The sequence below is a fragment of the Pongo abelii genome, chromosome 4 (assembly GCF_028885655.2).
Source record: "Pongo abelii isolate AG06213 chromosome 4, NHGRI_mPonAbe1-v2.0_pri, whole genome shotgun sequence".
NCBI classification, from domain to species: Eukaryota; Metazoa; Chordata; class Mammalia; order Primates; family Hominidae; genus Pongo; species Pongo abelii.
This window is the reverse complement of record NC_071989.2, coordinates 132,931,920-132,947,890: the sequence shown is the minus strand read 5'-3', so window position 1 is coordinate 132,947,890 and position 15,971 is coordinate 132,931,920. Positions and strand designations below refer to the sequence as shown.

The 15,971-nt window shown below is 42.8% G+C and overlaps 1 protein-coding gene across 3 annotated transcripts in view; it reads left to right on the top strand.

Moving 5' to 3' along the window:
• The window catches only part of ZNF608 (zinc finger protein 608), a 112,774-nt gene that overhangs the window by 90,022 nt on the left and 6,781 nt on the right, over positions 1-15,971 (top strand). For all 3 annotated transcript variants that reach the window (XM_024247574.3, XM_054555881.2, XM_054555882.2), the window contains 3 exons: positions 9,839-9,926; positions 10,407-12,861; positions 15,013-15,430. In XM_024247574.3, the coding sequence (XP_024103342.1) occupies positions 9,839-9,926; positions 10,407-12,861; positions 15,013-15,430 (2,961 nt within the window). The remainder of the gene's footprint in view (positions 1-9,838; positions 9,927-10,406; positions 12,862-15,012; positions 15,431-15,971) is intronic.

The following is a 15,971-nucleotide window of genomic DNA, read 5'->3' as shown; positions in this document are numbered from 1 at the left end:
TTACTTTGCCTTCCTGCCTGCTCCTCCTTCCTTTGCTCCTGCCACTGGGGAAGAATTGGGCAAGAAACAGACTATACTGCCAGATACAGAAAATAGGGAAGTGGCAGATAGCTGTTAATGACTTCTCAAATTCAGAGCATTTTACACCCTTCTACGCCCTTTTAGTCCTAGAGTACTCTGTTTTTTGGTGAGTGGCATGGAGGGGGAGTTTTTGCCTGAAGGATGATTTATTTTTGTCTGGTTTTGCTGTTCTCTTTACCTGTTTTTTCTAGTCAAAGTAATGGCATTGTGGAGAGCTTGGGTATCTGAGTAGTTAACTTAAAAAAAAATCCTGTAATTAATATTAAGTGCAGGAAAGGACTGGGACCAATGATTTGAAAGGCTGCATTCTTTCAGTTGCTTATATTCAGTGACATCCTGAGTCTGACAGTGGGAGTAAGTGAAAGCTGTTTCCCTCTCATTTTGAGAGACCCTGGCCTTGTGCTATGTGCCCAGGGCCACTTGTAATAGCTGTCTTCTAAAATAACACTCTTAGGAAAGGGATGACCACTAGGAGGTAATACCACAAGATCTGTGTCATTATTATAGCTTGTAGTAGGTCTAGTTCAATCATTACAAAATACCTTTCCCAAACTTTTTAACACTTTTATTTAAAAGAAGAGAAATATGTCCTGACAAGCTAATGATACAAGCTTGTGAGACTGGTTTAGGGGAGAGGAGTCAATTCTGTTACAGTGGGCATTGAACCTTTGTCCTCCCATGAAGAGAGGGAGGAGGAAGAGAAGGAGAAAGCATTCTGCTACTGTAATGAGGAAATTTGGCTTTAAAAAAGGAGAGGGTTTGAGAAACCTGCCCCACACTAGAAATCATCATCATCCAAACTCATCAGGCAACCAGTGGTGCCTGAATTGGAGCAGGAGAAAAATTAAGTTTCAAACTTGGCATTAGAAATCAGAGTGATGCTGTTGCTTAGTTTGGTGGCACTAAGCCTCAAAGGAGGCAGCTGCTTACTAGGAAGTTTAATCAAAGACAAGAAATAAAACTCCTTGGTACAAATGTATACAGACACACACTCTACACATGTACATATTCAGTTTATGCATTTGAATTGCTCCAAATGTCTGTCTCAGAAGACTATTTTTTTATTTGATTCTATCTTCCTGTCCTTCTTTGTGCCTTGCATCCTGCTGTGTGTTGACTGAGCCCTGATGGACCACAGCATGAAGACCATCCCTTTTGGGGTACAGGGGGTGGCTTTTGATGCATCCCAGTTAAATGTCTGACTTGCTGACCTTGCTGAAGCAAGCTCAGGGGACTTGACTTCTTCACTCCTCCCCCAACACTGTCACCTCAAACCTGTTCTGCCTGCCTGTCCCCAAAGCAGGGACTCCAGGAACCTTAGCAGAAACTACTAGAGGAACGGTCTACACAATAAGGGGTACATATTATATATGAATGGTGCAGTACATATGTTTTATTTTATTTTAAAGCTGGCCTCAAGTCATCAAGGGCAATGTTGCTTTAGGATATGTATGTTTGCCTAACTTAAAAGCAAATATTTTTGTTACTGATCAAAATTTCTGATTAAAAATTACTTTCAAAAGATCTCCATGTGATTTTTTTTTTATGATGCTCTTTGTTACCTAAAATGTCTAAATTACACCTGTGACATTTTATAACTAGAACACTTGCTTGGTAGAACATATGTTTTGATTATTTAAAAGAAGTAAAGCATGTCTTTCCACAGTAAACAGTAATTGATCTCTAATGATCTGTTTTTTGTTTGTTTGTTTGTTTGTTTGAGATGGAGTCTCGCTCTGTCGCCCAGGCTGGAGTGCAGTGGCACGATCTCAGCTCACTATAAGCTCTGCCTCCCAGGTTCATGCCATTCACTTGCCTCAGCCTCCCGAGTAGCTGGGACTACAGGTGCTCGCCACCACGCCCAGCTATTTTTTTTTATTTTTTATTTTTTTTATTTTTTAGTAGAGACGGGGTTTCACTGTGTTGGCCAGGATGGTCTCGATCTCCTGACCTCGTGATCTGCCTGCCTCGGCCTCCCAAAGTGCTGGGATTACAGGCGTGAACCACTGCACCTGGCCTCTAATGATCTGTTTTGATTTAGCTTTTTTTTTCATGTTATATCTTGGGCCCTTTAAGTTTTCACTGATGCTTAAACTTGGTCAGTGAAAATATTGTCACCATCTATATGTGTGGTGCAGCCTCCCATGTGAACATATGGGACAGCATTTTAGTGTTACCGGTGGTGCCTTATAAAAGTCTTATTTCTGCTCCCTCTTCTTACTCACAAGACTCCTTAACAGGCCATTGTATCTTCTAGAAGTGGGAAAGGATAATGTTACTAGGGAAGCAAGAAAAAAGCAGCTAGGGCTTCTTTTAGCTGACCAGTCAGCTGGATATTGACCACCTGTCTTCATGGGAAAGAAATAGATGGCAGTGAATAAGCGAGAGTCTAGTTTTCCAAAGAAGCTCAATGATTTTCCCAAATCAATACAGCTCATCAGGCCTCAGAACAAAGGCTGCGGGGGAGGTGACAGTGATGGAAGTGGCTCTGTGTTCTTTTGTGTATTAAACCATAAGGCCCATGGGGAAACAAGGTTTCTTTAGCTGTGTAGTGTGTGTGTGTGTGTGTGTGTGTGTGTGTGTGTGTGTGTGTGTGTGTGTGTGTGTGTGTGTGTGTGTGTTTAGGGCTTATTCTGTGTATTTAGGGGGAAATCCTTTCAGATTTTTTTTTTAAAAAGGATTTCCATAGATTGTATACCAATGATCAAATGTACTTTTGAAAGAGATAAGTACAGTCAAGTAAGAAAGACTATCATGTTTTAAAATGCAGAGTAGAACAGCATTTTTCCATTGCTTTTGTTGTTGCTTAAGGTTTCATTTTTTGTTGTCATTATATGTGGATTGGGTTTAGATGAACCAAAAAAAAAAAGTCTGTGTTCAGATTAACCTCTGGCAAACCAGGAATCGTAACTACCTTCCCATAAACAAACCCTGTTCCTAATGCCCTGAAAATAACACCAAACCCTAATAGGAATGCTCAACTGTCATCTGAGAGTTTATAATTAACGCAGATAGAGTGATGCCAACATATTCCAGCCGCTGACAGAGAAGATCTATCCAAACCAGCAATTTTTAGCCCTTCAGTCCTTTAATCTTTAAGCTCACTGTGCTTTCATAAAATAGTACATTAACACCAGAGCAGTGTGTCTCTGGGGTTTATGACTGGGGTGGCGTCACACTAGGGCATAAAGTGTTTCATTACACTTCCTTTTGTTAGTACTTCCCTATCTCCCAAGCTCCATTGCCATACACTATTTGTTCAGATAAAGCCCTATGTTCAGGGTGACTAATCGCAGCACTGTGTTCCAGATGGTTTGATTACAGGATGTGGTTAAAGTGACTCTTCAAACATTCAGCCCAGCGGTAGGGCTCTTTAAAAAAAAACATACTGCATTTTATGGTCATGTGACAGCACTTACTTTTCCTGTCCTAGTGCTCTATATATACTTGGCACAGGTAATGGGAAAGTCCCTCTGATTTTTGGCTGGCAGGTATTTTATGAGCAACCTTAGTTGAACATTTTAAATTTTCCCAAATAATTATATTTGAAGAAGGATCTGTCTGAAGGTTGTAAGCTCCGAGGCTGGAACAGCGAAGCTTGTACTATACAAGATTCAGCTTTTACAAAGTACCAGTATTGAATACCACAGAGTGACGACAACATAATAATGGGGGGAGGGAGTCCTGAACAAAGAAATGGTGATAAATCATACCTTGTACAATAGTCACATTGTGTAAAAATGTAGGGTAATATGATATCTGAAATATATTAATTTTATCCTGTACTCATGAAATCAGCATATTGTGACATTTTGTCACCAATGTTTCACTAGAAAAAAATATATAAAAGGAAAGAAATGTGTAAACTTTCTTTTTTAAAGGCATATGGCATGAATGGGTTACCATTTGGTGTTATTCGAATGAGGTTTCTGTTTTCTGCTTGGATGCACATCAAATGCATCCAGATGTGGTAGTCTGAGAGAGTTCAAAAAAACTTCTGTCTGATTCCAAACTCAGCATTTGCGATGCTTGGCGAAGGCTTCTGTCCCAGGGATGAGGCACTTTAAAGACTCTGAAGCAGCCTTTAAACTCAATACAAACAGAATTATGTCGATCCACTGGGAAATCAGGCATTTGCCCTGTTCTTGAGGAAACAGCTTCACAAATACCAGAAATAATAATTCATAAACCACATTTATACCATCTTGGGAGCAAAGCCTCTCCACAGAGAATGTCTATCATCTATAAAACTAATGGGAGATTATGCTTATTGAAAAAGTATGGTAGTAATAAAAGGAAGTCACTGAGTAGGATTCAGTCTAGACTCTCTCGTCAGTCCTCCTGTAGTTAGTTTCTAGATGTTTAATGAATTCTCACTATTAGGTAGACACTGTGCTGCCAGGGGTTGTGGGTGCAGACACTGCTCCTATTTTCAAGGAGTGTCATCTAGTTGGAAGAGATAGGCATACTGTGTATATGAGCAGAGTAAAATATTATGGGGGCCATGTATTACGGTAGGACAAATAGCCTCAAGTTCAGACCTTGGAAGTTCTCCTTGTCATTCAGGGTCCCAGATGAAGGAGACTCTGCCACCTTCATCCTGAGGCCTTCGAGATCACAATAGCCATTTCCATTGCAGCCAGACAGAAAGGGATGAGAGGTTCTTATGGGCCAGGCCTGGAAGTGGCCCACATTGATCAGTTCTCTGACTTGATTTCCATAGGACTCAGTCGCATGGCTGCATCAGACTGATAGGGAGGCTGAGAAGGAGTCTAGTTGTGAGCTCAGAAAGGGGAGGGAAACATGGCTTGTATGTTTCCATCAGGGCAAGAACTGTGTATGCAGTGCTGTGGGGATCCAGGAGAGAATGGCTGTCTTTTGGCGGTGTGCCTGGTATGTGTGTGTCTAGGGCAAGGTTTCACAGAAGTGAGAACCTTTGCATTTGTCTCCATTTGCTTCTAATTCATTAGGAACTTTAACTTCCCCTAGGGATTTGGACTAAGGCATCTTCGAAGTTTCTTTTAGGGGAATTAAAAATGTGACATGAAGAATGGTTGAAGAAACTTGTCTAGGCTGGAGAGTAAAGAAGAGATAGAGGCTGGGTGTGGTGGGTCACACTGTAATCCCAGCATTTTGGGAGGCTGACGGGGGAGGATTGCTTGAGGCCAGGAGTTCAAGACCACCCTGGGCAACATACTGAGAGCCCATCTCATTAAAAAAATAGGAAAAAGAGAGAGAGCAGGAGGTGGGGAGAATGCCAACATGGTCATTATCCTTGCCTGGATGAAAGGCTGTTGAGTGGATGATGGGTGGACTGCATCTGCAGGGTATCAGGAGGCTCAGCCAGGACCAAGGTATTCAAAGACAAATTTAGTTTAACACAAGGAACAACTTTTTAACAAGATGGCTGGAAAATAACTAGGCAATCCTGGGGGAGTGCTGGTGAAATCTTCTATCAGTGATGAAGCTGGAGAGGAAAGGGACACACACACACACACACAGTCCTGAGGGTGTTGCACCAACAGTGCAGTTGGCTTCCTGGTCTTATAGCTATTGCACCCTTGGAACTTTGGCCCATCATGGTTCGTTATGCCTCTTACTACCTTGCAAGCTTTAGGCTTCTACTCCTATTGCCAATTCTTTGGAACTTCCATATTTCTCATTCAGATTCCCAACATAAGTCCCTGTTGGGCTGGCTGCCTTTGCTCCAGGTGCCCATCACTGGTCCAGTCAGATGGGGGCAGGGTTAGGATCACTGGTCTAGGTGGGGGCACCATGAACATGAAATCCAGGGTCTAGCCTGATGTGATAGCATAAGGGGCCTACTGTAAAAATGCAGGTAATAGACAAAACTATACTTCCACTTGTGCATCACAGTGTATGCCTGTGTCTGTTCTGTTCTTTTCACGCACAGACTCTTGAAGTACAGAGTTTGGATGGAGCTCCAAGTAAAACGTGGTTGATTCCATAGCACCAAATAGGCACCTAATGTGTACCCTGTAGACACACGCAATAAGTGTTTGTTGGGCTTGACATCTTCCTGGAAACCCTTTACAAAGGACATAACAGAACACTGACTGAAATCCTTATGAGGTCTCAGGCTTTTTTGGCTTGAGGAAGTAACAGGCTCAGGTTATATAATAAAGACCTTGTTCTTATTAAATGTTCTGTAGGTAATAGGCCTTTGGGGGCAGCATCTTAGACAAAGTGTTAACAGTACAAAGAAGAAACCTGTGTGTGGTCAGCACACTCTTGAACCATCCATTGTACTCTTCAGCTGTATTCTTACTTTATTAGTAATAAGCCTCAGATATTTTTCAAGTATAAAATGTTACAGGGCATTAGCTCTCTGACAAAGGCCAGGCCCACCCAGTCCATGGGTGGAAAGGGGAGAATAATAAACCTGGTAGAATACTTGAATATAAAGATGAAAAGTACCTGTATAGAGCGTCCCCAACACCTAGCTCACAGGCTAAATATTTGAATAAATGTGCATGAAAAGAAACCAATCTTTCTGGAATAAATGTACACTTATTTCCAATTTATATGTGAGAAATAGAACTTTATGCCCAGATTTATAAAATACAAATTTGCACTTTTAAAGAACTAATTTTCATCATGGGCATTTATGCCTTCAGTAAGTGTAGTCTGCTTTATATGACTGTGGGTTATAAAATGTTCAAGATTTTGAGATTTCAGCAAAATGATAAATCATTTACATGTTTAAGAACTTAAACACCACCTTTATACTTGGCCCTTCACAATGGGGTGTTGTCTAAACATAGACCTTCTTACAAAGAAACAGTACACTGTGTAGTTTATATGAGAAACATTCCTTAAGCCTTCATTCCAATATAGAGTGGCAGATTTGGCTGTGTAAACATGTGCCTGTATATATTCGGATGTGAATTGTGGGCAGATTTAAACACTCTGTGGCATTGTGAAGCGGCTCGTACATATAAAGAAAGATAGACACAAGCACACATATTTAATTAGCACTGCTTGATGGAGACTGTTCAAAATCTCCTTGGGTGTGAAGCATTTGTTTTGAGCATTTTAAATACGGAGTGCTTCTGGATAAATAAGGGTGACTTATTTAGGCCCTTTGAAGTTGAAAATGGATTTTTCTTTCCAGGACTTGATTCCTTCCGAGTGCAAATAACAACGGCATCACTTGTACTTCGATAAGAGGTCTGCTTGTGTGGCTTCCAGAAAGAGCAGCAGGAGATGTGAATAATTTTACAGTGAGGAAGTTGCAACTGCAGATTAGCCTTTGTGACAGCTTCAACCTGTGGCCCCAGATAACCAGTGATTAATTGCCTGCCCTGGGTCCCTTCCTTTCTTCCGGCTCCAGGTTTCCCTTGAGCCTGTATTGAGACGGTGAATTTCGTTCTGAGGGTTCTGCGTGGGCCGGCGTGCTGTGTGGAGCCGCGTGGTGGGGGGAGCGCAGCACGGTCACGCAGACCGAAGCTTTCACTGCACGGCCGGGCTCGTTAGTGCGAATGAGCCTGTGTCCCGCGTGCACCGAGGGAGCCGAGCAGCGCAGGCGGCCCTCTAGCCCCGCACGGCCAGCGCGCTGTGGGGGCTGCGTCCCTTTGCCTCAGCCACGCTCGCCTCTACCCGACCGCTGTCTCTGTGCTCCGGTCGGCCGCCTCGGCTCAGCCAATCAGACGCGAGTGCTCGCAGCGGGCGCCGGCCAATCCGCGGCCAGGGTTCTCTGGAAACGCGAAACCCTTAGGGGAAAAGCAATAACAAAAGCCTTTCACTGCAGACAAATGTTAAGTGTCTGTGCAGACTTTTCCTGTTTTTAATTTTATTACTGCAAGAATGGAAGGTTTGTTGTTTCTTTCATGTTTCTTTTCAAGCAATTTTAATTATACATTTGTGCTACATCAGGGACTCTGGAACGCAGTGATTCAGCCTATTGGATCTAAAGCTAAAATGCAGTAACCTTCTGGCAATACAGATATATTCCTGCACTGTAAATATAGCTGACATGCTAAAGAATTTTAAGCAGCTGCAAAGGTCTTTGACACCACACACAGTGCCCCAGAGAGAAGATGATGAGAAAACCAGCTCAGTCTTCCCCTTCGCCTCCTCTCCCCGCCTCTCCCCTTTCCTGAAGGGATGTGCTCATAAAGAATCCTTTCCTCCAATTGTTCTGTCTTGTTCAGATTTTGACCAAATGCCTAATTACCATGGATTCTCATCGCAATATGAAATTTTATACACAATGGTTTTAAAAAAATTTCCTGAGGGAATTACATTGGAATCAGCTATGATTTGAGGAAATACTTGCCTTGCTCCATCCTAGCCTTTCCCCTGCTAGCCTATTGCTACAATACACTGAATTAACACAGAGTAAATAATTCAGCTGTTGCCTAAGTAATAGCAACATAGACCATATGGGAAACAATTTTAAAATCTCCTTTTGAGACTTTGGAAAGAAATGGTTTGGAAAGAAATCGTTCTCCATTACTTGAGTCCCTACCATTCAAATATTTCACCTGCTGTTAAAAGATTCCCAAGGAAATGAGTCTTACCTTGTGAGGTTTCCCTTACCATAAAGGAGCCCAGTACAGGTTTTCTGTAAAATTCACAATGGCAATGGTAATGCAAGTGAGCAAACTAGCTAGAAATAGATTTTGACTAATGTCTTCTGGTGCTTCCAAGAAAGAGTAGGGGTAGATGCAGAAAAGAAAACAAAGGCTCAGTTAAATATTTTATTTCTTTACCCTAATAATTTATGTATGTCTCAAAATCAAAGTTCTATTAAAATATGCTTTAAAGAAGTGATTTTTGTAATTTGGCATTTGTCCTCTCAGAAATAAAGAGGATATTATATTTTCTCTGTGACATTTGGTATACTAAGTGCACTTAAGTTTAGTAATTCACAGATGCAGTGCTAAATTAAATTGTCTGTCTGAAAAGCAGTTGGAAAAAGCAGAATGGCTTGCAGGAAACGAGTGTGTTAGTTTTGAGATTTCTTTTCTAATCCTCTGAGGCAAATGCTTACCAAAGTTGATTCCAAAGATAACCCCAAGAGTAAATCTATTGTGCACATTTATTTTCTTAAGAGGGCTATTTTAGGAGTCCTTAATAGGAAACAAGACCAAACACTGAAACAGATACAGTACCCAGGCTGATTATTGTCTCACAAAGTCAAAGAGGGGAGGATTAGGGAAGTGAAATCATAGTTGATTGTCTGCTATCTGGACTCTTAAGTCCCCACTCTCCTGTCTATGCCTATTTTTATGCACCTGCATAATTATTTTTTCTTAATAAAAATCACCATCATTTTATATTGTTGAATTGGAAACAAAACCGATTCCTTTCAATCACCCTCTGGTTTAAGCACTGGTAACTGGCGCTAGTTTATGTTGGCTGCTTGCCAAACGAAAGCAATTATGTGTAATAATAGAAAAATTAAGAGGTGAGTGTTGCTGTTTTACAGCAGGACATGGCAAAAACCATTTCCTTCTGTCAGCAGTATCTTGATTGCACTCTCACACACAGTCTCACCCCTTTTGTACCACATGCGCACGCGCACGAATGCACAACACACATTATTTCCTGTGGGTTTTAACTTGAGGTCACTGAAACCAGAAAGAGGAAGAATGCAAACCACAGCTTTTAAAAGCAAATGAGAATAGAACTTTGCTGGCAAAAAAAAAAAAAAAAAAGAAATAATAAGTGAACTGGAAATAATAGTAATCAGTGGTAACTATGATCCTTTTTCATCCCCTGCCTCCTGCAGGTGTCCTAGTGGTCAATGTCACGTGGAGGAACAAAACGTACGTGGGAACCCTACTGGACTGCACCAAGCACGACTGGGCCCCTCCCAGGTACGAACAGGGCCTTTTATTTCTCTCCTTCCCCATCCTCTCTTTGCAGGGAAACTATAGAGAGAGATTCATAATACATAAAAGTGTGCCTGTAATTGAAACCAGGCAAAGGAGAAATGAGCAATTTAGCATTGAACGCAGTAAAATGCAGATGCTAGATTTCTTTTCTATCATCAGAAGATCTCTGCTCCCCACCCCTTCTCTCCTGTCTTTGTTTTCATTTTTTCTCAAAGTGGGAATTTGAACTGGATTGGAAGCTAGCTACTTGAGCTGTTTTTCTTTGTTTTTTTCTGAGGAAGAATATAAGCCCTTGGTAGCCTGTTCTTTTGCAGGTGTTGGAAATTGTCAGTCTTTTCCTTGACTGGGCCCAACCCTTAAGCTACTGGAATGTTGACTCCTGTTTGCTGCATTGTGTACTTTGTGATTTCACCTGGCTCTTTTGGGGATGCTCATTTTCACATCTGTTACTTGCTTCCATAGGTTTTGTGAGTCACCGACAAGTGACCTGGAGATGAGAGGGGGCCGGGGCAGAGGGAAGAGAGCAAGGTCTGCTGCTGCTGCCCCGGGCTCCGAGGCCAGCTTCACAGAGTCCAGAGGGCTGCAGAATAAGAACAGAGGGGGGGCCAATGGGAAAGGGAGGCGGGGCAGCCTCAATGCCAGTGGACGAAGGACACCCCCAAATTGTGCTGCTGAGGACATCAAAGCCAGCCCTTCCTCCACCAACAAAAGGAAAAACAAACCTCCAATGGAGCTGGACCTGAACTCCAGCTCTGAGGACAATAAGCCTGGAAAGCGTGTCCGTACAAATTCCAGAAGCACTCCCACTACCCCTCAAGGGAAACCAGAGACTACTTTTTTGGACCAAGGCTGCTCTTCTCCAGTGTTAATCGACTGTCCCCACCCAAACTGCAACAAAAAGTACAAGCACATTAACGGCCTGAGGTACCACCAGGCTCATGCACACTTAGACCCAGAAAACAAGCTGGAGTTCGAGCCTGACAGTGAGGACAAGATCTCGGACTGCGAGGAAGCATTGAGTAATGTGGCACTTGAATGCAGTGAGCCAAGCACAAGTGTATCTGCTTATGACCAGTTGAAGGCACCGGCATCCCCTGGTGCTGGAAACCCGCCTGGGACCCCAAAGGGAAAGAGAGAGCTGATGAGCAATGGCCCAGGTTCCATTATTGGTGCTAAAGCTGGGAAGAATTCTGGCAAAAAGAAGGGCCTTAACAATGAACTGAACAACCTTCCAGTAATCTCCAACATGACGGCTGCGTTAGACAGTTGTTCGGCAGCAGACGGCAGTTTGGCTGCTGAGATGCCTAAACTGGAAGCAGAAGGATTAATTGACAAGAAAAATTTAGGAGATAAAGAAAAGGGCAAAAAAGCTAACAACTGCAAAATGGACAAAAATCTCTCTAAACTGAAAAGTACCCGACCCATTGCCCCTGCCCCAGCCCCCACTCCCCCACAGCTAATCGCTATACCCACTGCAACCTTTACGACCACCACCACTGGGACAATACCTGGACTGCCCTCCCTCACAACAACTGTTGTTCAGGCTACACCAAAGAGTCCTCCATTAAAACCCATTCAACCAAAGCCCACGATTATGGGAGAGCCCATCACCGTGAACCCAGCTCTGGTGTCACTCAAAGACAAAAAGAAAAAGGAGAAGCGAAAGCTAAAGGACAAAGAAGGGAAAGAGACGGGAAGCCCAAAAATGGATGCCAAACTGGGGAAACTAGAGGACTCCAAGGGGGCCAGCAAAGATTTACCTGGGCATTTTTTAAAGGATCATCTCAACAAGAATGAAGGGCTGGCAAATGGACTGTCAGAGTCTCAGGAGAGCCGCATGGCCAGTATCAAAGCTGAGGCCGATAAGGTTTACACTTTCACAGACAACGCTCCCAGCCCTTCCATAGGGAGCGCCTCGAGGATGGAATGCAGCACTTTGGTGAATGGGCAGGCACCAATGGCACCTCTGCATGTGTTGACCCAAAATGGGGCAGAGAGTTCAGCTGCAAAGACAAGCAGCCCGGCCTATTCAGACATATCCGATGCTGCTGACGATGGTGGTTCTGACAGCAGGTCGGAGGGTATGAGATCAAAGGCCAGTTCCCCATCAGATATTATTTCTAGTAAGGACAGTGTTGTAAAAGGGCATTCTTCAACTACAGCACAATCATCTCAACTGAAAGAGTCCCATTCTCCCTATTACCACAGCTATGATCCTTATTATTCTCCAAGTTACATGCACCCTGGGCAGGTCGGTGCCCCTGCAGCTGGAAATAGTGGGAGCACGCAGGGAATGAAGATCAAGAAGGAGTCTGAGGAAGATGCTGAAAAGAAAGACAAGGCAGAGCAGTTAGATTCTAAGAAAGTGGACCACAATTCTGCATCCTTACAACCTCAGCACCAGTCAGTGATCACACAAAGACATCCTGCCCTGGCTCAGTCACTTTATTATGGCCAGTATGCCTATGGGCTCTATATGGACCAGAAGTCTCTGATGGCCACCAGCCCTGCCTATAGACAGCAATATGAGAAGTACTATGAGGACCAGAGGCTGGCAGAGCAGAAAATGGCCCAGACTGGGAGAGGAGACTGTGAAAGGAAAAGTGAGCTCCCCTTGAAAGAGCTGGGCAAGGAGGAAACTAAACAGAAAAATATGCCATCGGCCACAATCTCAAAAGCTCCCTCTACTCCGGAGCCTAACAAAAACCATTCTAAACTAGGGCCATCAGTGCCTAATAAAACTGAGGAGACAGGTAAATCGCAGCTTCTCTCCAATCACCAGCAGCAGCTTCAGGCCGACAGCTTCAAAGCTAAGCAGATGGAAAACCACCAGCTTATTAAGGAGGCTGTAGAAATGAAGTCTGTCATGGACTCTATGAAGCAGACAGGTGTAGACCCAACCTCGAGATTTAAACAAGTAAGATTGTGGAGCGTGGCCCCAACAGGGAGAGAGCAGTCTGAGACTTGTATTATACATGTCTGGGCTTGATCTGGTTAGACTTCTGACACAGGAAAGAAACCCACATTAGTTTTTTCCTCTGCTCTTGAAAAATACCTTAAGATTCTCAGGAGTTACTATGTAGCTCTAAAATGTACATTATCAGTATTTTCTTGTCATGGTGTATAGTAAAAGGAACTGTGGATGTGTGCTTTGCAGATTTGTGTTTCATGCCACTAACTTGCTCTGTGACTCTGATGAGGTCCATTAATTTCTTTTTTTTAATTTTTTTTATTTTTTTGAGACGGAATCTCGCTCTGTCACCCAGGCTGGAGTGCAGTGGTGCAATCTTGGCTATCTGCAACCTCCGCCTCCATTCAAGCGATTCTCCTGCGTCAGCCTCCTGAGTAGCTGGGACTACAGGCGCGTGCCACCATGCCCAGCTAATTTTTTGTATTTTTAGTAGAGATGGGGTTTCACCATGTTAGCCAGGATGGTCTTGATCTCCTGACCTCATGATCCGCCCACCTGCGTCAGCCTCCTGAGTAGCTGGGACTACAGGCACGTGCCATCATGCCCAGCTAATTTTTTGTATTTTTAGTAGAGACGGGGTTTCACCGTGTTAGCCAGGATGGTCTCGATCTCCTGACCTCATGATCCGCCCACTCTGGCCTCCCAAAGTGCTGGGATTACAGGCGTGAGCCACCGCGCCTGGCCAGGATCCCTTAATTTCTTAGTCCAAGGCGAGGGCATTCCACAATGGGGCTGCTGAATTCTCTTCTAACTCTGAGATTCTGAGTCTCATCTCTAAAATATTTATTTTCCATTTTCAAATTTCTACTAGCATCTTCTTGGAAGATAATAAAAACTGGGTCCCTGAATTTACATTTCCCATTAATCTTTTTAATAGAATTTGGGGCCCAAATTTCTTTCACGTGGGGTCAGAGATGCCTAGATTTCAGCCTTACTCTATATTAAGTACCCCAAAACTCAGAGCTCAGTGCTGAATGTTTGTGAAGAGGGTGAGGAGGTTTGGGTGGCGGGCCTCAATAGCTGTCCCAGAGCCCCATGGGTCAGTCAGCTTGAGAACACCTGAAAATTGATCACCATGAAACCACAAATGTACTAGCACCTTCTGTCATGGTTCAGACATCCTGACCCACTGCAACCCCGTGAGCATTAATCCTGGTATTTCCCAGCACTGCACATCCCCACTCCCACCCTCACCCCCATGCTTAGATAATCCCTGGTGCATCAGAGCAAGAACCACCAGCCCCCACCACCACCACACACACACATACATTTACTTAGGCACAACTTTGCATGTTCTCTGAGAACCTGAATCCCCAGTGGGTTTATATCATGAATGGGATGGGGATCACAAAGGCCATTTAGGATTCTCAGTTTCCCCACTTACAGAGGCATAAATCAGGCTGTCACTTCACAGGGCTGCAGAAGAATGGTATAATTTTGGGGGTTTATAGATGGCTTTGTTTTCCAATAGAGAAGCCATAATGTGTGCTATTATTCTGAAATTTTGTTTTGATTAAGATGTTAGCACGTAATGAGAAGTGAGCCAATATATTAAGCCTCAGCTGCAGTAGATGAGGAAAATGTATTAGGAAACCAAGAGTTTTTCCTCCTAAGTGATGTTAATAGCTATAGCAATTACTTAAATTTACTATTATTAGCTTGAGTTGGAGTTTTTAACATTCTTTTTACCTGTGTGAGATATTAAAAGGCAAATGAAGGTAAAATTAAATATGTCTGAGGATGTTATTTAGTGTTGAGAAATGACATTAAGGGCCCAGCTCTGAATTTCAGCAGACCTGAGTTTGAAGCCCAGCTCCATGACTGGGCAGCAGCATGACCTTGATGTTGCCTGAACTTTAAACACTTTGGTTTTGTCTTCTGTACAAGGGATCAACAATAACGCCTACCTGGGACATTATTACTTTGTAAGAGAAGGAGGTAAAGCAATTAGCACAGTGTCTAGCACAGAAATAAATGTCAACTTAGCATTAAAATTAAGAGTGCTAGTGCTGTCATGATTATTAACAAGTTTTCTTTAAAATTGAAATTTTAAAACAAATCTGTTGGTTTTTTTTTCTTTAAAAAAAAAAAAATCAGGACCCAGATTCAAGAACATGGCATCATTATGTATACCAGCCCAAATATCTGGATCAGCAAAAGTCAGAAGAACTTGATAGAGAGAAGAAATTAAAAGAGGATAGTCCGAGGAAAACTCCTAATAAAGAGAGTGGTGTGCCCAGCCTTCCTGTATCATTAACAAGCATTAAAGAGGAGCCCAAAGAGGCCAAGCGTCCTGATTCTCAATCAATGGAGGAGAGCAAGCTGAAAAATGATGATCGAAAGACTCCTGTGAACTGGAAGGACTCTCGGGGAACAAGAGTGGCTGTCTCCTCACCCATGAGTCAGCATCAGTCATACATACAGTACTTGCATGCTTATCCTTACCCACAGATGTATGACCCCAGCCATCCTGCATACCGGGCAGTTTCTCCTGTCCTAATGCACAGTTATCCTGGTACGTGTTGTCGGTTCTGACTATATTGGAGGGAAGAGGCGATGTTCAAATATTAGCTGTTAAAAACTCAAGATAAATTAGAAGCTTCGAGAATGACATTTGTTTTGCTTGTTTTTATGCTGTTTAAAGTCCCAAAGATAAAACTGATTTAATATAAGTTTTTTTAATGAAATGTCAAGAATCCTCAGCCATAGTTTCCATAGTCTCTGATGGTCTGCTATAGCTGTTAGGCTGACAGATACTTTGTTGCCTATAAAAATATTCTAAGCACTTACTGTCATAATCATTATAGTTACTATTCCTTTCACTTAAGCGGACACGTAAATGTATGAAATGGCTGTAAGCTCAATTCTGTTTATAACCTCCCTTCATCAGGATGAATTAACTGGGAGAAGAAAATTGGAGAAGCTAGATACAGTTTAATGATGATGTAGCCCATTCTTAATGTAACCGCCTATTTTAAGATCTCTTTGACTCTTATCCCAAATTCATGTAACCCAAATGATTTTTTTTAAAGATATAGCCTGTAACTTGATGTGGC